This window comes from Hyperolius riggenbachi, chromosome 5 (genome assembly GCF_040937935.1).
Source record: "Hyperolius riggenbachi isolate aHypRig1 chromosome 5, aHypRig1.pri, whole genome shotgun sequence".
Lineage (NCBI taxonomy): Eukaryota > Metazoa > Chordata > Amphibia > Anura > Hyperoliidae > Hyperolius > Hyperolius riggenbachi.
Genome location: NC_090650.1, coordinates 427,513,114 through 427,536,811, shown reverse-complemented (window position 1 = coordinate 427,536,811; position 23,698 = coordinate 427,513,114). Strand labels below are relative to the sequence as shown.

The window sequence follows — 23,698 nt, the reverse complement described above, 5'->3', positions numbered from 1 at the left end:
GGATGGCCTGCCTCTGGGTCTGCCTCTGCCTGTTGTTTTGTCCATATCACGGGGGGGGGGTGGGGATTAAAAGGTATGCACTGACTTGACTAATACAATGTGCAGTCACACAGGCGCAGTGAAAGGTAGCAGTGACTGGTATTACAATACAATGTGCAGCTGTCACACAGGTGCAGTTAACAGGTATGCACGGACTGGTATACTAAACAGCGTGTGGTCACACAGGTGTAGTGAAAGGTAGCAGTGACAGGTATTACAATACAATGTGCAGCTGTCACACAGGTGCTGTTAACAGGTATGCACGGACTGGTATACTAAACAGCGTGCGGTCACACAGGTGCAGTGAACAGGTATGCAGGGATTGGTATTACAAATGTGCAGCTGTCACACACAGGTACCGTGAACAGGTGCAATGACTGGTGATATATTACCCTGCTTGCGCTCATGTAGGTGCACTGAACAGGTTACAGGTATGCACTGCAGTGATTGGAATTACAAAGGTGCAGCTGTCACACACAGGTACCGTGAACAGGTGCAATGACTGGTGGTATATTACACTGCTTGTGCTCACGTAGGTGCACTGAACAGGTTACAGGTATGCACTGCAGTGATTGGAATTACAAATGTGCAGCTGTCACACACACGCACGCACACGCACACGCACGCACGCACGCACGCACACACACACAGGTACCTTGAACAGATGCAATTGTTTACCTTTTTTTAGCAATAAGAATCAGCAAAGAGCAAGCTAACAAGCCTACAAGAGCCTAACTAAGCTTTCCCTATATCTCTCTTTGCTGCAGCTCTCCCTTCTCTAATTACTGCAGGCACACGAGTGAGTGGAATACCTGATGCTGCCTGCCTTTTATAAGGGTGGTGGGGCTCCAGGAGGGAGTGTAGCCTGATTGGCTACAATGTGCCTGCTGACTGTGATGTAGATGATCAAAGTTGACCCTAATGATGTACTATGGGGGCGAATCGAAGTTCCGGAAAAGTTTGCGGTTCTCCGCGATCGCGAACCCCGGATGTTCGCCGGTTCCCGTCCGTCGACGAACCGTTCGGGCCATCTCTACCCTGCATCTAACACCTAAATCTTCTGGAGCCTTTTTTCCATGTATGAAAAATCTAAACTCATCCCTAGTCAACAGTGGCATATATCTAGGTGTCTGCCCCCCCCAGGTCAAATTGGGCCCTGAATAACAGCATCCTGACCTGCTGTAGGAGATAAATTGTAAAAAATGGACTATCTTCGTAACTGAACAGAGGTCTCAGCTCTGCCTTTCTCTCTGTCTACTATCCAGTCCAGCAAGTGTGTGCACTGTCTATGTAACTTGGCATGCACACGTTTTTCCTTTCCCACCCTACCAGCCCCGGCCTCACACCAGCACAGCTCTATGCTGTGGGCGGCCAATCACAAGTGGGGATGTTCGGCCCCGGCAGCCAAATAAGTGAGCAGCATCGATGTAGTGTACATAGACTGCAAGTATTGGGAGGTGAGGTACTGTACCACACATAGGACTGTGCGACCTTGCGGAGTGGACTTGGACCTGGCTGGGAGGGCGGGATGAATCACAAATTTGCTCATTCACGGCTCACTGATGCTCCCCCCCTGGGAGGTGAGTGACAACAAGGGGCACCTATGGCAGGTGCCTTATATGCACTCCATAAGATACGCCACTGTTACTCAACAGCGTGCTGGGGTGTGAGAAATTGTCCTTCACTGGACACTTTTTCTTGTCTTGTAACTTTTGTACCGAAACTCATCCAAGTTCATTGCCTGGTCCCGTATTGTTTGTTCTCTTTCTTCTGATGTCCTCATTTGTTCAAAAGCCATGATGGAATAAACACAGCCAGCAGAGCAGCTTAATTGCAAACAAACTGCAATCAAAAGCGTTGGAAAAAGCTCTGCATTTGAAAGGCCTTGCTTTCACGCAGGTAATTTGCTTTCCTCTCTTATAATGTATGCGCTTTTATTTTTTTTTTCATGGGACTCTGTAAAGATATATGACACAAGGTTACTTTCAACCTACTTCAAAAGGAGCCGAGAACCTTATTCTGGCAAAGTAAGATGGGTTTTCGTGAGGTCTCATTAAAACACATCATAGCCTAGAAGATTAAATTAAGAAAGCAAAACTATAGACTTGTACATTAAAATAAAAAAAACCTCTGACACTAGATCTGTCATGTCACATAGCTGGATGTAAATGCATGACTCTAAAAATACATCACAACAAGCCGACAAAGAGTTGTGCAGATATGTTCAAATCATCCATTTATCAAAGGAATTATTATAATGAGAAACATGATCCATGAACCCTGCTTTGCCTTCATTTAGTGGAAATAAGACAACGTGCATTAAAGGGAATTTTTGTTTTAAAAAAAATTCTACTGGAACAATCGAGAAATGTACTTTTAGCCAAGATAAATAAAAAGTTACAACCGTATTAGTAACATCTTTAAAGTCCACCTCTGGTGACCAGTAAAAACAGCTTGATCCTCCAACAAGAACGAGTTATAATGGGGCAGCAGACTGCATTTGAAGTGTCACCAGGCCACAAAATCAGCCAGGCATCAGCGCAGAGGCCTTCCCCATGAAAAACATGGTCTCCTCCAGCGCTGGAGATACAGAAGGGCCAAGGCCCTATTGTTCAAGGGGGTGGAGCTATATGCCAAAGCCCAGCCCCGGGTTCTGATGACACTGATCTCCTGGATTCATCAGTTTCAATTACATCTGCCACAAGTCGGCAGCTAATGTAAGAAAACGTCAATAGAGTAAAGTCAGAACACCTGATCTGATGTTTACTAAACGAACACCTGAAGAAAGAGGTATATAGATGCTGTAATTTATTTCCTTTTAAGCAATACTAGTTGCCTGGCTGCCCTGCTGATCCTCTGCCTCTAATACTTTGAGCCATAGACCCTGAACAAACATGCAGATCAGATGTTTCTGACATTATAGGGACTCCGAGCACCTCTCATGGATATGCCTTTAAGAGTACGACCAGTAATGTAAAGTACTTAAAGATGCATACCTTTCGCCATTCTACACCAAATAGTTTTTGTTTTATTTCAATTTAAAAATCGCGGCTGCCATCTTGGCTATGTTATAACTTCCTGGTCACCCCTGTCTTCTCTGTTAGAGAAGTGCATCACTGAATGAAGCAGGAAGAGGAAGTGACACGCATGGCCATTGCAAGAGGCTCCTCCAGAGGGGTCATAGCACGACTTTGTTGAAAGTCATCTGGGTTAAAGGCATGCCCGTGAAAGGTGCTCAGAGTCCATTTATTGTCAGTTCTGACTGCTGTAACCACATGCTTTTCTTCTGGTGTGATTCCCACACTACTGCAGCCAAATAGATCAGCAGGACTGCCAGGCAACTGGTATTGTTTAAAAGGAAATAAATATGGCAGCCTCCATATCTCTCTCACTTCAGTTGTCCTTTAAAGTAATTAAAAAAACAAAAAACAAAAACTGAAAATCAGCATACAACCAAAGGTGCAGCATTTTTTTGGGTCAAAATTTAAAAAAATTACAGCTTTCTCTTTAACAAAAGTGGTCATTATTAAAAGAACATTATATTTCAAAACACCTGTAAGCAGTTCCATATTTGCTTTCCTCATTGGCGGCTTATAATTTATACATTTAAGTGAATAGGTGAATTTTTTTTTTTTGGGGGGGGAGGATAAACAAAATCACTCAAATTCATTCAACGCTAGGGATAAGCCTTTAACAAGTCTTGATCCTGGACCTCCCAGATGTGCAGGTCACTGTTAACCACACTACCATTCGCCCTACCTCTCAAGCCCGCTGTCTGGGTGTCACCCTGGCCTCCGCACTCTCCTTCACTCCCCACAACCAAAACCTCACAAAGTCCTGCAACTTCCACCTTTGTAACATCTGTAAGATTTGCCCTTTCCTGACCTCTGCCACCACCAAACTCCTCATCCATGACCTCTTAATTTCTCACCTCGACTACTGCAATGCCCTTCTGTCTGGTCTCCCTATGACCCGAATAGCCCCACTGCAGTCCATCATGAATGCGGCAGCCAGAATTATCCACTCCTCCCATCGCTCCACCAGGGCGGCTCTCCTCCGTGAATCCCTCCACTGGCTTCCTATCCAGTCCAGAATCAGATTCAAGATATTGTGTCTGACCTACAAATCTGTCCAATAAACCTGTCCAACCTACATTTCTGATCTTACTCAGAGGTAACCACCTAACCGCTCACTCCGCTCCTCCAATGAACTTCGCCTAACCGCACCCCGCATCACTCAGTCCCATGCACACCTCCAAGACTTCTCAAGAGCCACTTCAACACTATGGAACTCCCTACCTCCACCCATTAGGGCAGCCCCCTCCTTCAACACCTTCAAGAAGGCCCTCAAAACTCACCTTATTACTCTGGCCTACTACCCCTCACAAGTGCTCTAAACCCACAGCTGAACTCTAGTCTCCTACCGTTCGTGTTCTTACCTCTCCCTCTAGATTGTAAGCCTTTGGGCAGGGTCCTCCTCCTTTTGTGTCCTACCTGATCATGCACCCATTACTGTGCACCCATGCTATGCATTTGAGCGAACGTAACCTGCCTAATCTCCATGCTCCATCCAGTGACTGACGAAGCATTACCTGGTACTCATACTGTGCTGTGTCATCTGGTTTTCTTGTATTCCTGTATTATCATATTGCTGTTTGTCACCCCTAAATATTGTCTGTAACCTGAACTAATGTCCAGCGCTGCGTAATATGTTGGCGCTTTATAAATACAATAAATAATAATAATGTCACAAATCATTTAACTGTTATGGAGAAATTATTTTAAAAATCCACCAATTTTTTAAATATTTTCACAAAAATAAAATTTTGCAAGATGTCAATTATCATAAAAAATGTGCATCCCTCCCCCACCCAGCCAAAAGCCATTTTTTGTCTGCTCCATTGAATGCAATGCATTCCTGGGAAAGTTTTTTTTTTTTATTTTGAAGTTTCATAAATAGTTATGTGCATATTCCCATCTTTGTAAACATTCTTTCAAAGTGAAAATGGATGTATTCCCTTATCACTAAATAATTATCGCTAATCACTATCACCAGTGCAAGTGCCTAACGTAAAGATTCTTTATCAGATGTGTTAATAATGTATTGAAAAACAAGTAAGGTTACTGCAATGGCCCAAGTAACCTAGGCACTTCACTACAAACAGAAACAGTTTTACTTGATGGAGACGATCCATTTGATAGGTGCAAATACTTAGTTACTTTGACATCAGACGTGGCTTCAGAACTGTGTTTCTGTGGACAGGCCACCCTTGGGACTAACCTCAGCTCACTTAAGGTAGCCATACACTGGTCGATTTGCCATCAGATCGACCAACAGATAGATCCCTCTCTGATTGAATCTGATCAGAGAGGGATCGTATGGCTGCCTTTACTGCAAACAGATTGTGAATCGATTTCATCATGAAACCGATCACAATCGGTGGTGGGGCTGCCACTGCCTTTCCCCCGGTCCGGCTAGCTGCTTCACTGAACTTCCTGCCGGGGGAAGTTTAAACAGTAGAGAGTGCTCTAGTGTTTAAACTTCCTGCTGGGACAGGAAGTTCAGTGAAGCTAAGCCAGCCGGACCCGGAGACCAGCGCGGAGAAGAAGACAGCGGAGACCGCGGGAGTCGCGCCGGCCAGAGCAGGTAATGTATTGCCGCTAGTGTTGGTCGTCGGGGATTCGAACGCCGCCATCGACGCACTCCCGACCTAAAGATTTTCCCGCCGATATACAGCAGATTCGATCACTGTGATTGAATCTGCTGTGAAATCATCGTGCAAACGCTGACAGAACGATCGATTTCTGTCTGAAATCAATCGTTCCCGCCGATCCGTCCGTGCGGAAAAATTTGCTCGATCGCCGGGAACGATTGATTTCAGACAGAATTCGATCGTTCTGTCAGCGTTTGCACGATGATTTCACAGCAGATTCAATCACAGTGATCGAATCTGCTGTATATCGGCGGGAAAATCTTTAGGTGTATGGGCCCCTTTACCCTGCAGCAGTAGAACCTTTGAGGCTAGGTGCACACTTAGCAGAAACGCAAGCGCTGCGTTTTAGGCGCTAATGGAAGTCTATGGGCCGTATAAAAAAACGCATATAAAAAAACCACATATGCGTTTTGTATGTATACTTTTTAAAATCGCTGGTTTTGTTGCATAATATTCAAAAACGCACAAAAACACACCTGACAGAAAACCCGACCTTTCACGCTCTGTTATGTGTGCCCCCAGCCTGAAAGATGGGTTTTGAGATGATTTTAAGGTCCACATTTGCAAAACACATTTTAGAGAATGAGAAAGAAAAGGGAGCTCAGTGATGTACTAGGAGCTGAAAGTATCGTTCATTTTATGTAAGTCCAGAGAACACGATAGATTGGTCATACCTTAAGAGTAAATAATGATAGAAATGCTCAAAGCTATTTGTTTTGTTGCCAACTAACAACCAGACTAAGAGGGAGTCCATGAACACAATGAAGAATTAGTGTACCCCCAATCCCTCTTGCAAACATTCAGAGCCAAGTTCTGTACGGACACATTGCAAACCTACAGGCTATTGATGCGTTCTGTTGCTATGGGTGGGGTGACAACATGGCCCATAACAGAGTACCTTCAAGTGAAGGGGTAAAAAATACAACAATGCCTTCGGCATGCACTTGGCCAAGAATATCTGGCACTTCGGATGTCTGCATTAGGGCCACTGTACACATGCTAGGGCCCAGACCAGCCACTTTGACTGAGAACCCTCTGGCATGTGTATGAGGCATTACTTTTCTTAAAGTGAGATTCAGCCACAAAATCAAATTCCATTTAAACACTGCAATGTGTTTGTAATGCTGCCAGGAATCCCACCCTGCAGTGCAAGCTCTCCAATCTATTCAGAAATCTTTCTGCTGTAATAAATCTTATCTGTCAGCCTGCCTCTATTCTCTGCCATCACGATTGGAGAAAGCTTGTCATCTCCCCTCCCACATTTCTGCTTCTCACTGATTGGTCTGAGCACACTTCAGTATTACAGACTGAGGCTGCAACATGATCCTGTACTCACATGTTTACAAGCAAGGCTGAGGTGACTCAGCGGATTGGAGGAGAAAAGAAAAAAACATAAGGAAGGAAATGACATCAGGAATTAGCTTCACACTATGGGAAAAAGACATGGCCCCTGCCAGGAACAGAATTTTCTTCATTTACTACTGTTTATAACATTCTCTGTAATCAAACCGTGGACAGTACAATATATCTGTTTTGTAAGTAGATCAAGTATTTCTTTCTATCTATCTATCTATCTATCTATCTAATCTATTCTATTCTATTCTATTCTATTCTATTCTATTCTATTCTATTCTATTCTATTCTATTCTATTCTATTCTATTCTATTCTATTCTATTCTATTCTATTCTATTCTATTCTATTCTATTCTATTCTATTCTATTCTATTCTATTCTATTCTATTCTATTCTATTCTATTCTATTCTATTCTATTCTATCAATGTTTTTTTTTCCCCTGGCATAGTATGGCTGTCCCTCCTGCTTAAAGAGACACTGAAGCGAAAAAAAAAAATGATGATATTATGATTTGTATGTGTAGCACAGCTAAGAAATAAAACATTAAGATCAGATACATCAGTGTAATTGTTTCCAGTACAGGAAGAGTTAAGAAACTCCAGTTGTTATCTCTATGCAAACAAGCCATTAAGTTCTCCGACTAAGTTAGTCCTGGAGAGGGCTGTTATCTGACTTTTATTATCTCAACTGTTCCTGGACTATTTACTTTTCCTCTGCTAGAGGAGAGTTCATTACTTCACAGACTGCTCTGAAAGACTCATTTTGAATGCTGAGTGTTGTGTAATCTGCACATATTAAAGAATGATGCAATGTTAGAAAAAACACTATATACCTGAAAATAAAAGTATGAGAATATTTTCTTTGCTGCTAAGCTTCTAGTAATTATTCATAGTACACAATCAATTCACTATATCATATATTTTTTTTCGCTTCAGTGTCTCTTTAACCACTTACCGACCGCGCACTCATACCGCGCGTCGGCAAAGTGGCAGCTGCAGGACCAGCGACGCAGTATTGCGTCGCCAGCTGCAGGCTGTTTAATCAGGAAGCAGCCGCTCGTGCGAGCGGCTGCTTCCTGTCAATTCACGGCGGGGGGCTCCGTGAATAGCCTGCGGGCCGCCGATGGTGGCTCGCAGGCTAAATGAAAACACAAGCGGAAATAATCCGCTTTGTTTACATTTGTACGGCGCTGCTGCGCAGCAGCGCCGTAAGGCAGATCGGCGATCCCCGGCCAATCAGCGGCCGGGGATCTCCGCCATGTGACAGGGGACGTCCCGTCACTGGCTGCACAGGACGGATAGCGTCCTGTGCAGCCCGGATCTCCAAGGGGGGGCCAGGTAGGAGAGGGAGGGGGAGGATTTCGCCGCGGAGGGGGGCTTTGAGGTGCCCCCCCCCCCCCCCCCGCAACACCCGGCAGGCAGGAGCGATCAGACCCCCCCAGCACATCATCCCCCTAGTGGGGAAAAAAGGGGGGCGATCTGGTCGCTCTGCCTGCACGCTGATCTGTGCTGGGGGCTGCAGAGCCCACCCAGCACAGATCAGCTACAACAGCGCTGGTCCTTAAGGGGGGGTAAAGGGTGGGTCCTCAAGTGGTTAAAAGGATACCCAAACTGACATGTGACATAATGAGATAGACATGTGTATGTACAGTGCCTAACACACAAAAAACTATGCTGTGTTCCTTTTTTTCTTTCTCTGCCTGAAAGAGTTAAATATCAGGTATGTAAGTGGCTGACTCAGTCCTGGCTCTCACTGATAAGAAATTCACCTTTTTACCTCTTTCTTGCTCTCAGAAGCCATTTTCTGCTAGGAAAGTGTTTAATAGTTGGAATTTTTTTATCAGTGAGGGTCACACTGTAGTCACTTCCTGTCTGAGTCAGGACTGAGTCAGCCACTTACATACCTGATATTTAACTCTTTCGGGCTGAGAAAGAAAAAAAAGGAACACAGCATTGTTATTTGTGTGTTAGACACTGTACATACACATGTCTATCTCATCATGTCACATGTCACTTTGGGTATCCTTTAAAACCGACCTAAGGTCTAACATGGAGAGGACACGGATTTGCTGCATAATTTTGAATGCACACTCTGTTTGTAATTACAGCTATTAAATGAAATCTGAACTAGGGATTACATTCAAAATGTAGATCTTGAAAACAAAACTGGTTTATGGCTGAAACTAGCAGGTCTTTTAAAGAGAACCCAAGATGGGTTCTAAGAATCCTATTAGCACACAGAGGCTGGGTCTGCATATAATGACCAGCCTCTGCTGCTATACTGTCTCCCCCCATGTCCCCCTCCCTGCGCTCTGCTGGCCCCCATAAATTAAACCGCCGTGCTAGCGACACACAGTGTGCTGATAGCAGGCTGTTTACATCCCCACTGTCACTCTCCGCCGCTCCCCCACCTCCTCTATATCGCTGCTCCTCGCCTGCGTCCCTTCCCTCACCACTAATTGGAGTAAAGGGATGTAGGTGGGGAGCAGCGATATAGAGGAGGTGGGGGAGCGGCGGAGAGTGACAGTGTGGATGTAAACGGCTTGCTAGCGACACGCAGTGTGTCGCTAGCATGGCAGTTTGATTTATGGGGGCCAGCAGAGTGCAGGCGGGGCCTGGAGAAAGACAGTATAGCAACAGAGGCTGGGCATTATACAGTATGCAGACCCAGCCTCTGTGTGCTAATAGGATTCTTAGAACCCACCTCGAGTTCTCTTTAAGTGATGACTGCTGGAGCTTTTCAAGCATTAGTACGGCACTGCTAATGGAAAATGTGCTAGAAATCTCATTGGCAAGATACGAAATAATGCAGCAGCCCCACAGCCTCATGGGAAATTTCCAGCTATTTCCTGTAGATTAAATTCTTAAAGTTTTATACCATGCAGACCTATAGGAGATGTAAGGCTAATCTCTGAACTCCAAGCAATTATAGAAACGGCTTGAATATATTTATTTTGTTTTCATGTTCATGCATAAAAGAGATTGAGTACAGTTTGGAAAACAGCACAAAAATTAAATAATAATAATAATAATAAAGAAAAAAAAATAATCTTTCAAAATATCAAAATTCCCACCCTCATCAGTAGTGCTAGAAAAGAGCATCACTCATTTATTGAGGAAATTGGATACGCCATTTCAGTAATTGCCAATCATTTTGTTATAGAACTGTATATATAACTGTATATAAAACTGGACTTCCTTGGCCATGGGAGGACTTCTCATGGTTTGGTCGCTGGGTCAGGGAAGTCCCATTGGCCATTTTGGTGCATACATATTGTCCCGGCATCAATCAGCTGGGTGCGGGGAGTTGAGAGGCATAAAGTCGATATATGGCTCACCCTGCTCCTGCACAAGTCCTGGCGGCGCTAATCACTATTCCCCCTCCAGGCCACCTTGGATAGTGGGGGAAAGAGGAAATTCAGTTTCCAGCTATTGCTGGTGGATGAATTACAGTGTTTCTGTGGTCATTTAGGCTCTGTCTTTTGATAGAGCCCAAATTACTCACTGAGCGCCGCTAATTCCTATTACGACCTATAGTAGCGCCAGCTGTGCCCAAATCTCCTGCTCTGTTTTCATTGCTCGGTTGAGAGACGGCTCTTCCTGCATGCAACAAAATAGGGGGAAATAACACATACTAGCCGACCCGCAGCTTATCATACGCCGCATAAGGGGGTAGAGGGCAGGAAGGGGGTATTGGGCACAGTGGCGGGGAGGGGGGTTGGACCCCCCCTCAACTGGGTCCCCCATGTGTGCTCCCCCTCCAGCTTAAGATCAGAAGGAACCCCCCCTCCCTCACCTGGATCCCCATGTGCACTCCCCCTGCAGCTTAAGCTCAGCAGGAACCCCCCCCTCCCTCACCTGGGTCCCCCATGTGCACTCCCCCTCCAGCTTAAGCTCAGCAGGAACCCCCCCTCACCTGGGTCCCCCATGTGCATTCTCCCTGCAGCTTAAGCTCAGCAGGAACCCCCCTGCCTCACCTGTGTCCCCCATGTGCGCTCCCCTCCTGCTTAAGCACAGTAGCAGCCGCCACTATTAGTAAGAGGCAGCGGGCGGGGATGCCTCACCTCTTCCGTGTTCCAGCGTGCGATCCACTGTTGTCACTTCCTGCAATGCTCCCCACTATATTGGTGTAATTTGCCTTTTTAAAACAGAAGGAAATCTGCAATAATTCAGCTATAAGTGAACATTTTTAAATATGCAATTTATCCCTTTTCAACCTTAGTAATCCAAGCAAGCATCCAGAACCACTGGTGTTTAGCAAGCTTATAGCTTTAAATTTTACACAGCTATATCAAACCCACATGTGACAGCCTGTTTCAGACTTTTGGTCCTCATCAGTACATAGCAGAGATTGATATGGCAGTATGAGATGGGGCTTGGACCAGTACAACAGAGTAACCAAGCAGCTCAGGGTGACCCAAACCACTCGGAATGTATAGGGGGATAAAAGGAACCAAAAAGACCTTCTACTAAAAAAAATCAAAGCTTGGTGTAATTTGGCTTCTTAAAACAGAAGAAAATCTGCAATAATTCAGCTATAAGTGAACATTTGTGGTTACCCACAATGCACCGCTACTAAATATGCAAACTATTCCTTTTCACTCTTGGTAAGTCAAGCAAGCCTATGGGCCGGATTCACAAAGCGGTGCAAACTGTTTAGCACGGTTGTGCTAAACAGTTAGCACGTGAAGTGCCATTCGCGGACTTTTGCGCGCACAAAGTGCTGCGATTTGCGTGATTGCGGTCTTTTGCGCGCGCAATTTGCCACAAATCGCGGTACTTTACACACGCAAAAGTCCGCGATTGCGGTCTTTTGCGCGATTCACAGCACTTTCCACGCACAAAAGTCCACAAATGGCACTTCACGTGCTAACTGTTTAGCACACCCATGCTTAACAGTTTGCACCATTTTGTGAATCAGGCCCTATAGCTTTAAATTTTACACAGTCATATCAAAACCAAATGTGACAGCCTACTTCAGACTTTTAGTCCTCATCAGTTCACAGCAGAGATTGATATGGCTGTATGAGATAGGGCTTGGACCAGTACAACAGAGTAACCAAGCAGCTCAGAGTGACCTAAATTACTAAGAATGTATAGGGGGATAAAAGGGACCAAAAAGCCCTCCTACTAAAAAAAGCAAAGCTTGGTGTAATTTTCCTTCTTAAAATAGAAGCAAATCTGCAATAATTCAGCTATAAGTGAACATTTGTGGTTACCCACAATGCACTGCTACTGAATATGCAAATTATCCCTCTTTGCCCTTGGTTTGATATGACACTACTTCTTCTTCTTGCTTGGACCAGCCCCTTCTTCTTGCTTGGACCGGCCCGGTTGAGGCACTTACTCTATTATATATATAGAAGATAGAAGATTCCCCCTCCAGGCCGCCATGGATAGTGGGGGAATGATATAATTCGGCTTCCAGCGATTGCTGGAGGTCGAATTATTGTGTTTTTTAAGCAACTTCGGCTCCGTCTTCTGACGGCGCTGACGTTACTCACTGAGCGCAGCTATAGACTGATTCCCATTACAGTCTATGGCGGCACTCGCTGCGCCTAAATCTAGCAGTGCTGTAAAGCACTGCTCCACGACCGCTTTGCAGTATTGGTTTTTTGACCCTGCATAGTTTGACATGCGAAAGCAAATGCATATTTGCATGAGTATTGCCTCATGAATAGTCAATTAGGCCAGATTTGCAAAGCCAGACTTGCTAGGGTTAAGCCTCCTTTCCACAGACTGTTGATAGGCAGTGAAATGCCTCTCAAACACTCTCAACTGCTCACTGCTGCCTAGTAACTGCTTGTTGCTGCCTGATAACTGCTTGTTGCTGCCTGATAACTTCTTACCTGTGCCTGGTAACTGCTTGCTGAGCACACAGCTCAACAGTCCGTGGAAAGGAGGCCTCAAACTTGGTCTTTGAGCACGCATACATTTTCTCATGCAAATTACTTCTTCTTCTTGCTGGACGGTTGAGGCACTTACTGAATTATATATATAGATATTTTCCAACTGATATGGGTGCAAGATATGGGTGCCTTTATAGTGCTATTGTGAGGTGGCTGGTGAGTGCCGAAATGTAGAAAAAGGAAAGAGGACAAACCAGTATATGCTGTTCAAAAAACTGCACAATTTATTTGCATAATAATATACCAACACCTATAGTTTAAAAATGTAGTGTCAATTGTGATTTGACACGATATGATTTAGTATCAAGGTTGTCGACAGAAAAACAATTAAGAGTACAAAAGCAAAGCATAGTGACTCACTATGAACAATATACACAAAAAATGAATAATATTTTATTGATCATATTGGTCGTACCCAGTTATCCTCTGTGAGTGGTTATAATCCTTAATACCAATCGATAACTATTGGATTACCTCCTTAGGTGATGGCTGGGTGCACCAGATATGACCCTTAAAGAGGAACTCTAGTGAAAATAATGTAATAAAAAATGTGCTTCGTTTTTACAATAATTATGTATAAATGATTTAGTCAGTGTTTGCCCATTGTAAAATCTTTTAAATCCCTGATTTACATTCTGACATTTATCACATGGTGACATTTTTACTTCTGGCAAGTGGCAAGTGATGTAGCTGCTGCTTGCTGTTTTGGCAGTTGTAAACAGCTGTAAACAGCTATTTCCCACAATGCAACAGGGTTCACAGACAGGAAACTGCCAAGAGTACGTACTCATAATTTCCTTATGGGAGGGGTTTCACCACAATATCAGCCATACAGCGCCCCCTGATGGTCTGTTTGTAAAAAGGAATAGATTTCTCATGTAAAAAAGGGTAACAGCTACTGATTGGGATAAAGTTCAATTCTTGGTCAGAGTTTCTCTTTAAGTGCAAATATTATGCCTAACATCCTTGCTTTTATACTCTTAATTGGTTTTCTGCCAACAACCTTGATACTAAATCATATTGTGTCAAATCACAATTGACACTACATTTTTAAACTATAGGTGTTGGTTTATGATTATGCAAATACATTGTGAAGTTTTTTGAACAGCATATACTGGTTTGTCCTCTTTCTCTTTTCTATTGCTCTGTTTATTACCAGTGCTGGACCTGCACTATACTCACCTGTTTAAGTACTGTTCTTATATACATATACATATCTTTTCTGAGTGCCGAAATGACCTGCTTCGATTTTGATAACAAATAAGAGTTTGGTATAGTTGATAAGCTGCTTGCTATGGGTGTTTTTCAGCATAGTGTGGTAGGACAGTGACAATACTGGACACACTGTGGGGTAATTTGTGACAGTACTTACCCCACTTCCTCCTGGGAACAAGGGTGCTTTGTTAAAGTGTAGAGGCTTTGATTTCACCCGTTCAGTAGAATAATTCCCAATCTTAATGGCCATGTGGGTTATTATTTCTCAGTGGGAGGAGCCCTATCATTACTGGCTCTAAATTCCCTGGGGAATACCAATCTAAATTGGGACCAAGGGGTTAAAACTACTTGGGAGGAGGATGCTAAACATTTGTAATATTTTGGAGAATATGAAGAGTATGGGGTTTTCCCTCACTCGTACTTTCATCGCCTTGTTCCCACTTTGTTGAATTTATTTATTTTGTTTTTTATGTCATGTATGTTCCTAATAGAGACCATAGAATACATGGAAATCGGGTAATAATGGCATGTCAGAGGGCTCTGTAGTCAATTTAGTAATAGATTTCAGTGAAAAACACTCAAAAAGTCAAAATTAAAGTTAGAATTCCTATTGGAAAGTCAGAATGCCAATTAATTTAAAAGTTTGTAAATCCAAGCATCACTATTCAGTATTCACCATTGTTTTACATGGAGCAGATGTACTGAAGCTTCTGTTTTGTATGCTAAAAACTTTCTGTTCTGTAACTGCTGTTCTTTTTCCCTCTGCTTCTGCTTAAAAGCCTTACTCCACCTTTATATATCTTTCTGGCCACTTCCTGTCCACTAGTTTTGCGAAGCTCTGCTCTTGCTTAGACATATGAAGAGGAGCAGGGCAGTAATGGTACGGCAGGAAGTGAAGAGAAAACATTTGAAGCTTGAGTTGGAATGTTTAGCAGGAGCCAAGTGGAGTAGAAAAGCAGAAGCAGAGCAGGAAGTGGTTGGGAAGACATGAAGGTGGAGTTGGAGTGTTTAGGAGCAGCAAAGCGGAGCAGGGAAGCAGTGGCAAAAGAGGAAGTGGCTGGGAAGACATTTGAGGATTGAGCTGGGGTCTGTAGCAGGAGCAGAGTGGAGCAGTGCAGCTGCAGCAGAGCAGGAAGTGGTTGGGGAGACATATGAAGGTGGAATTGGAGTGTTTAGCAGAAGCAGCGAGGAGCAGGGAAGCAGTGGCAAAAGAGGAAGTGGCTGGGAAGACATTTGAGGATTGATCTGGGGTGTTTAGCAGGAGCAGAGTGGAGCAGGGCAGCTGCAGCAGAGCAGGAAGTGGTTGGGGAGACATATGAAGGTGGAATTGGAGTGTTTAGCAGAAGCAGCGAGGAGCATGGAAGCAATGGCAGAAGAGGAAGTGGCTGGGAAGACATTTGAAGATTGAGTTGGGGTGTTTAGCAGGAGCAGAGTGGAGCAGGGCAGCTGCAGCAGAGCAGGGGCTGGAAAAACATATAAGTTGGAGTTGTAGTGTCTAGCGGGAGTAGAGAGAGGCAGGGAAGAAGAAGCTTGGCAGGTAGTGGCTGGTATGGCATAGGAGGGTAGATTTGGTGTGTTTAGAGAAATAGAAGAGCAGGAAGGGCTTGGGAAAATGGAGCAGCATGAAGCAGAACAGAACAGAAGAGCAAATAAGCAGCAGGGATGAGCAGAAACTACGCCAGTGCGAATTTACGCATCGTAGTTTGTATGTGAAGTTTGAAAACTACGCTTATGAATTTACGCGTAGTGAAGTACCGTTACGCGTAGCTTACGCCCACTATGCGTAGTTAACATGTGTATTATGTAGTGAACTACGAATGCGTTACTCGCGTCTAATTTTCTGCGTGCGATTGTATGCTTATAAATTTACACATTGGAAAGGGGAATGTACGCATAGAAGAGTTCCCGTTATAAGCAGTACAAAGAGGAATTATTGCATAACATTTTCTGCGTACGGTCATAAGCATAGGCAGGGCCGGCCTTAGGTTTCACAGCGCCCTGAGCGAAACCTGATTTTTGTGCCCCCCTTCATCCTCTTCGTGTACACACACACACACACACACACACACACAGACAGACACACATACACATACACATACACACACACACACACACACACAGATACACACACACACACACACACACACACACACACACAGACACACACACACACACACACACACACACACACACACACACACACCCACACACACACACTTCCTTTCCTCCTGAGATATCTCCTAGGACAGTGGCTCCCAACCTTTTTCGACGTTGTTACACATCACACCAAATGCTCAGATCTCCGTGACATGTCACATATGTATAATAGAAAAAATACTATTAATAACCACAAATAGATGGAAAGCGTGCATTATCTTAAATATACTTAAAAATGAAGGCAGGAACAATAATAAAAACTATCAGTGGGACAGTTAGCTGCCCCCCCACCATTTAGAATGACAAAGAAAGACAATTTGCACCACACGTTATAGCCGCAGTGCGCCCCCCCCAAATAAATAAATAAACACCCTCAGACTCAGAATAGGTAGGTAGCCAGGTATAGGTGCCATAGTATAGGATCTCATGTGTAGGTGCCCTCAATATAGGTTGCCAAGCATAGGTGCCCCCAGTATAGGAAGTCAGTTGAAGGTCTCCATCCCCCCCATAGGTAGCCAGGCGTAGGTGCCTCCAGTAAAGGTAGCCAGGTGTTGGTGCTCTCAGTAAAGGTAGCCAGCTATAGGTTCCCCCAGTATAAGAAATCAGGTGTAGGTGCCCTCAGTAACCAGCTATAGGCGCCCCCTTGGAAGCCGGCGCCCTGAGCGACCGCTCCGGTCGCTCATATCAAAGGCCGGCTATGAGCATAGGCATAAACTACGCTTCGCACTACGCGTAATTGCGTATTTTAACGCATAGTCTACGAAATGCATACGAAGCGAATATTTGATTTCGAAGCCGTAGTTTGGTGAAGCGTAATTTCGTAAAACTACGCGTAGTTCCAGCGTAGCGAAGTTGGCTGACTACGACCATCCCTGATAAGCAGCTGGCATACAAAATATGGACGTTTGGGAAAAAGCCTCTACATGCAAAATAATCAAAAGCGTTCCAAGTCTTAATGGATCCTAAAAACAAAATCAATAGTATGCTATAATTGCTTTACTGATATACATATATATTGAACATAGTTTCTGGCTGTATTTCATCAATGCAATTACTATAAGCTAAGTACCAAGTCTTAATGTTATCCATCTATGGATTACATAACATATCATCAGTTTTATTAAAAGCTACCATGTGCCTGTGCTGTGACCCTCAACACTGTGCTGATTTCTCTAATTACGATGAAGAACAAAGGAGAACTGAAGTGGAAGAAACGACTTTTAATCAGAGTGGAATAACCTAAACAGTCTACACTGGGTGCACTTGGGCAATTTATGGAAAAACTGCAGAGATGAGAGCGGAATATGGCACATTCAAGAGTTCACTGTGGCTTAAATAAGCCTATTAAGGGATGGAAAAATGCACAGTCGGGCTTGAAAAGTAGTCATATCACTCAACCGTCAATTGCATTAAGAAGTGGTTTAAAGTGGCTGCTTTGCAACCTTAATTGCTTGATGCCATATCCAGCGCACTCCCCAGCCCCACCCTTCTGCTGCTAAGGAAAGCACAATGCTTTTCCCCCGATGATGATGCAGAATAGATAAATTGCTTGTGAAAGTTGTCTACTACTGTAGGAAAATGTTTCTCTTCAGAAGTTTGACAGCTACAGTCCAGGGATGGTCGTAGTCAGCCAACTTCGCTACGCTGGAACTACGCCAAACTACGGCTTCGAAATCAAATAATCGCTTCGTATGCATTTCGTAGACTATGCGTTAAAATACGCAATTACGCGTAGTGTGAAGCGTAGTGTATGCGGATGCTTATGCCCGTATACAGAAAATTTTACGCATTAATTCCTTTTTGTGATGCTTATACCGGGAACTCTTCTATGCGTACATTCCCCTTTCCAATGCATAAATTTGTAAGCATACAATCGCACGCGGAAAATTAGACGCGAGTAACGCATTCATAGTTCACTACGCAATACACATGTTAACTACGCATAGTGGGCGTAAGGTTTGAAACTTCACCTACGAACTACGTAGATGCGTAGATGCGAACTATGATGCGTAAATTCGCACTGTCGTAGTTTCTGCTCATCCCTGAGCTATGCAATACCAAGCAGTGACTATATATTTATGTTTTTTTGTGGTTGTTTTGTGTTTTGCTATTATTATTATTATTATTTATTTATAAATAATGCTATTATGTTGTTAACTGTGCAGCACCTTGTGTAATTAGTTATTTGCACAAAAAAGCCCCCATCATATCAGACAATTGTTGTATCATTAGGGATTGTCATTCAGATTCTCCAGAATTGAAATTTTTGCATTTATGATTGGAAAACGGAAATCGGAAAACGGAAATTATAAGTCTGTGGAAATTGGATTTACCGCAACTCGGTAACCCAATCACAGAACTCAGAAGCACTGGACCAATCAGAGAATGCAGAATATCCCTGCAAAAATAAAATAATTGCAGTAATTTTAGACCAAATCACAATTTTTTGAATTTCCATTTTTCTAATTTCCATTTTTTTTTCATTTTTTGCATTCTCTGGTGAAAAAATGGGAAATCAGAAAGTATCAGAAATGGGCAATTCTGACCATCCCTTTTTATCATTATGTTTAAAGGAAACCAGAGGCCAATGATACTTACTTTTTATACATACCTGGGGCTTTCTCCAGCCCCATGGACATGGATCGCTCCCACGCCACCGTCCCCTGCTTCCTGCCGCTCCGGTATCAGGTCCCGTTACTACAGCCAGTCGTCGGCCAATGGAGAGATATGTACAGCGCGCGCTTCCACTTGCACAGACTGGCCACGACTGGCTGAAGTTACGGGACCCGGTACCGGCGCAGGAGAAGACTAAGGATGGCTATGCCCATGGGGCTGGAGGAAGCCCCAGGTATGTATAAAAAGGTAAGTATCATTGGTCTCTGGTACACTTGAAATACTGAGTCCTGCACACCTGAAAAATGTAAATATCGGTTTGGCCACTGCCATCCTAATAGTTGTGGAACCACTTCCTGCATGCTAAGCCTACTAGACATTACAGAACATTGCAGGAACGTCCAACCATGAGCAGGTTCCAACGGATGCCAGCTTTCCATCACCTGCCTGGTTCCCAGCATACAAGTGGGAGAAAAGCACATCTGGCTGTTTTCTACAAATAGCTCTACATATCAGGTGAGACCTGTCCACGTGGCCAACGGCTCGGTTACCACTTTGCACTGTGAACACTGCCTTTTTGTCTTTTTCTGCTATATCTACAGCTGTAACATCAGAACTGTATAGATTATTAGTCCTGTAAAGTGTGTCTTCAGTACAGAAATAGGACAGTACTGCTTCATAGGTAGCCAGTCATAATCTTAATAGTTGATTAAACTCAGAATTAAAAAAATAATAATAGGGATTTGGAAGCATACTTACATGCCTAACCCCGATTCATGAGTCAAATCAATGTGCCCATTAAGCTACCGCTGGTTGTTGTCTATTGTTTAAATAAATGTCTATACTCTGGCCCATATGCAATTCACTTTTTCTCCAATGTTTTCTCCTAGGTGATCATTTTTCATCTTCTCCTTAAATTAGCTGTTCAGCATTTCACAATTGAGTAATTAAAAAGTACCAAAAGTAGTAGACAAAGTACAGTCAAAAATGATTTTGTGTATTTTCTTGCTTGGTGAGGGTTTAAAGGGCGGCTTCTGGGCCCCCCTGCGGCTGCATCCCTTGCATGGGTTTTTGCTACGCCCCTGCGAGGAACTAGTACTTATTCTCACATACAAATGAGGCAGGCAAATGCCAGGCACAGAGCCACAGACCTCCTGTTAACTCAAGACAAGCTGATAACATGCAAATCTACAGACCAAAAGTAATAAAATAGATACCGTGGTCTATCAGCATGTCCTGATAGTTACCATGTACATGCATTAATCTCATTGACCCCTGTATTAACAAACTGTTTCCGTAAGTTAGACACTTACCAAATTCTAAATGTTTCATTGCTTTCAGTCCTGTTCTTCAGCAAGCATTTTACCTGCTTCCTGGCAAGAGAAAACACTAATTACAAACACATTAAACAGGTAAATAGAGTTAAAATGCATGTACAATTATACTTATTTTAAATAAATCATAAATAATTGTACTTGTAAAACTAAAGGACAGTATAAAATTAGAAACGATTAACTCATAACTTTAAATTTTTCAGATTACTGAAGTTTAGGTACAACGTTACTGTCAAAGAGCTAGTTATGAAATTTTACAAATTGTTTTTTTAAGAAGAACACTGAAGCTTTTTAGGCGATTAATGAAAATAATTAATGTTTAAAATGGGAATTTAAGTGTCTTAAATTAAAATAAAAATAAAAGTATCTTGTTTGAATTCCACCTGCTTTTTTATCGGTTAGATTAAAGAGAAATTAATGAATATTAAAATTTTATGTGACTTATTTACCTTTGCAAATGAAGATCGTTTTAAGGGTTACGCATCCTCTGGCACGGATGAAAGCGACCTCAATTGGTCAAGTCAGAAAGTCTTTTAAGCTTTGTGCTATTTGCTCCCATCGTGGTTCGGAGTTCTCATTTAGGAACCAAATTTCTTTTAAATTCCAAAGTTGCACTAGTGAAAAAATGCTCAACAAAATGAAAACTAGTCACATTTTTTCCAGAAAACTCAGACTCTAGTTTAAAACCATTTTAAATACATTATTTTTGTTTTCATTGTTTTAATGTGGCAGTTATGCAAATCAATACCACTTAAATCCTTTAAAACAACATTTAAAACCTATCATCATAAAATCAATATAGATTTAGTTTTTATACCAAATTTTAAGACAGATTGTGCAAAGTTTAGTAGCGACCTTTCACAGGTGTCAAAGTTAGATTTTTTTTCTGTTTGCCACTAGTTATTTTTGTTTTTATTTATAAATAAAATGCATAAATTACTGTTTCACACACAATATTTCTTTCAAAAGTTTATTAGTATTAAGCAACAATAAATTTTGCTCAACACTACAGTACATTTCAAGACTTATTACAAAAAGATACGACATTATTTGCAATTGTAGTTTTTTTCTTTTTTTTTTCATTTATGCAGATTTACAAGAAAAAGTAGCAAATTGTTAAAGTAAAGTAATTAATGTTGGTCAAAAACCCTTTAAAATAAAAAAGGTTACGCTTATGTTAAAGAATGGATTAACATGTTTAGTCAATCTAACTGGTTTAACACTAGTTAATAGTTAAAGTCATTCTTTTGACCACCTATTTTCAAATACAGACTAGATAACAAGGTTGGTTTACAATGGTTTTTTTGTTCATTTGGTCTTTTCGATGATAAAAAGGAAAAAAAAAAGTTTAGTTTCAGTCCATCCATTCTGATTTAGAACGGTTTTAATAGAAAGGGAATGAGCTTTCATAGAAAAAATTACTTTGAACAGTAAACAGGGCTGGAGAAGGTTTAATTCACGTCAGTCTGTACAATCAGTATCTTGCATATGGTTGTTCTCTGAAGGCTCCTTTTGTGGCTCTTGAGGAGATGGCCTTATGTCTGGTGTTTGCCCATTCTTCTTGCCCTGGTGAACACAATTCAATGTTTTACCATTTTTTTTTAAATTTCTTTAATGAAGTTGACTGCAACACAATTCTGAATTATTATCAAACTATTTTTTATCATCTGTGCAAAACTAATGTAAGCTAAATCTGTCTCTGACCCTATGGATCAAGTGGTGGCAGCGGTGGGATGCTAGGAATGATGCAAAGGCGAAAACTATAGTGCTGGAATTTCAGTTTACTCTCAAGTGTCTTATCTACTTAGCTTAAAATATTTTAAGGTGAAACAAATACATTAACAAATCAGATAGCTTTGCTTTAGGGGTTCTAGACCAGTGTTTCTCGACACTTTATTGGTATGTACCCCTTTTAAAACCCTGTACTCACCAAGTCCCCCCTAGCATAGTAAACATTATCACAAGTACCCCAAGTATTTAATCATAGTATATGTTAATTGGTTCTAACAATTTTCTGAGCATTTATTAATGCTTTTAAGTACCTAAAACACTAATTTGGTGTTGTTTAAATAAGATTTATCATTTTCTAAAACTCTAAATTTGTTATTCTTGGTTAAGTATATCAAGTCTGAGTACCCCCTGGAACCATCAGAAGTACCCCCTGGGGTATGCGTACCACATGTTGAGAACCTAGGGTCTAGACAGATGCTAGATCTGAAACTGTAATTCTGAAAACTGTAATTGTTTGAACAAAAGAGAAGATCATACAAGATCCATGTAAATGCCTCCATATAGTCTTCAAATCTCATTATACGGTTCAGTTATGAATCATATACAGTGTGTGAGTAGAAAACGTATAAGGAGAACACTGAATCCATATACATGGCAACATTTATGTAAAGGCCCTTATTTTCCCAGGTCATGGTTTATCCAATGAAAATAAAATCAGCTTTAAACTGTACATCATTTTATAAGCTAGAACAGGGATTCTTAACTTAGTATCCTCAACAGCATGTTTTGCAGAAAACACAAACATTCGAAGGTGAGAGTAGATTAGTAGTGTCACAGCAGTTGGGATGAGCTTCTGAATTCCGGGAAGTTGTGATTTTCGATTCGGAAACACATTTTTGCAGTGGAAAACAGTATGTGGAAATCAGTATGTGAGAATCAGAATTCCGTGAATATACTGCATTGCCGAGACTCAGAAATTGTAGGCCAATGACAAGACTCAGAAGCATTGGACTAATCAGAGAATTAGTATTGTACCGTGAAAATCGGATTACTGTGGAAATTCAAGGTCAGTCAGAAGACTCAGAAGCATAAGGCCAAATGGAGAATTCAGAAATTTATGTGGTTTGCGGATTCCACAAAACAAATTGTTTTACTTTTTTTCTCATTATTGATCCCCACAAATTAACATTCTGTGGAAATCGAAAATTTTAGTTTCCAAGGAATTCCATGTAAATTGGAAAGATATCGGGAATTGTAAATCAATTAGAATTGTAAATCACCATTTCCAACCATTTCTACTCAGCAGAGCTTATTAATTACCTATGTGGATTTTACACAAAAACTTGCACCGTTGGGGGTCTGAGTTGAGAAACTCTGCTCTGGAAGACGTTTCACTACTCTTACTTCATGACATCTTCAATTCTGAGTTAGTAAAATTGCTCATAGAAAGTGATGAATTGTCTTGTAGAACTTAAAAAAAAAAACCATCTGAAGATGGTTGTTTTTACTTTTCATTTCCTTGTCTTTCCTCTTACCACTTGAAGGTTGTAAGTTCCTCTCATATATGCTATGATACCTCAACTCATTAGTGATAAATAATGCACAATGACAAATTAGTGAATCAATCTCAAAGT

General features: G+C 42.1%; 1 protein-coding gene across 6 annotated transcripts in view; it reads right to left on the bottom strand.

The window, feature by feature from the left end:
• Positions 1-23,698, bottom strand: part of LOC137517893 (KH domain-containing, RNA-binding, signal transduction-associated protein 3-like) — a 221,813-nt gene that overhangs the window by 10,080 nt on the left and 188,035 nt on the right. For 2 of the 6 annotated variants that reach the window (XM_068234968.1, XM_068234965.1), the window contains one exon: positions 21,450-21,899. In XM_068234968.1, the coding sequence (XP_068091069.1) occupies positions 21,808-21,899 (92 nt within the window). In that variant the 3' untranslated portion in view covers positions 21,450-21,807. Of the gene's footprint in view, positions 1-20,312; positions 20,373-21,449; positions 21,900-23,698 lie in introns of those variants that run through there. The other 4 variants (XM_068234964.1, XM_068234967.1, XR_011020710.1 and 1 more) reach the window with 3 other exon arrangements.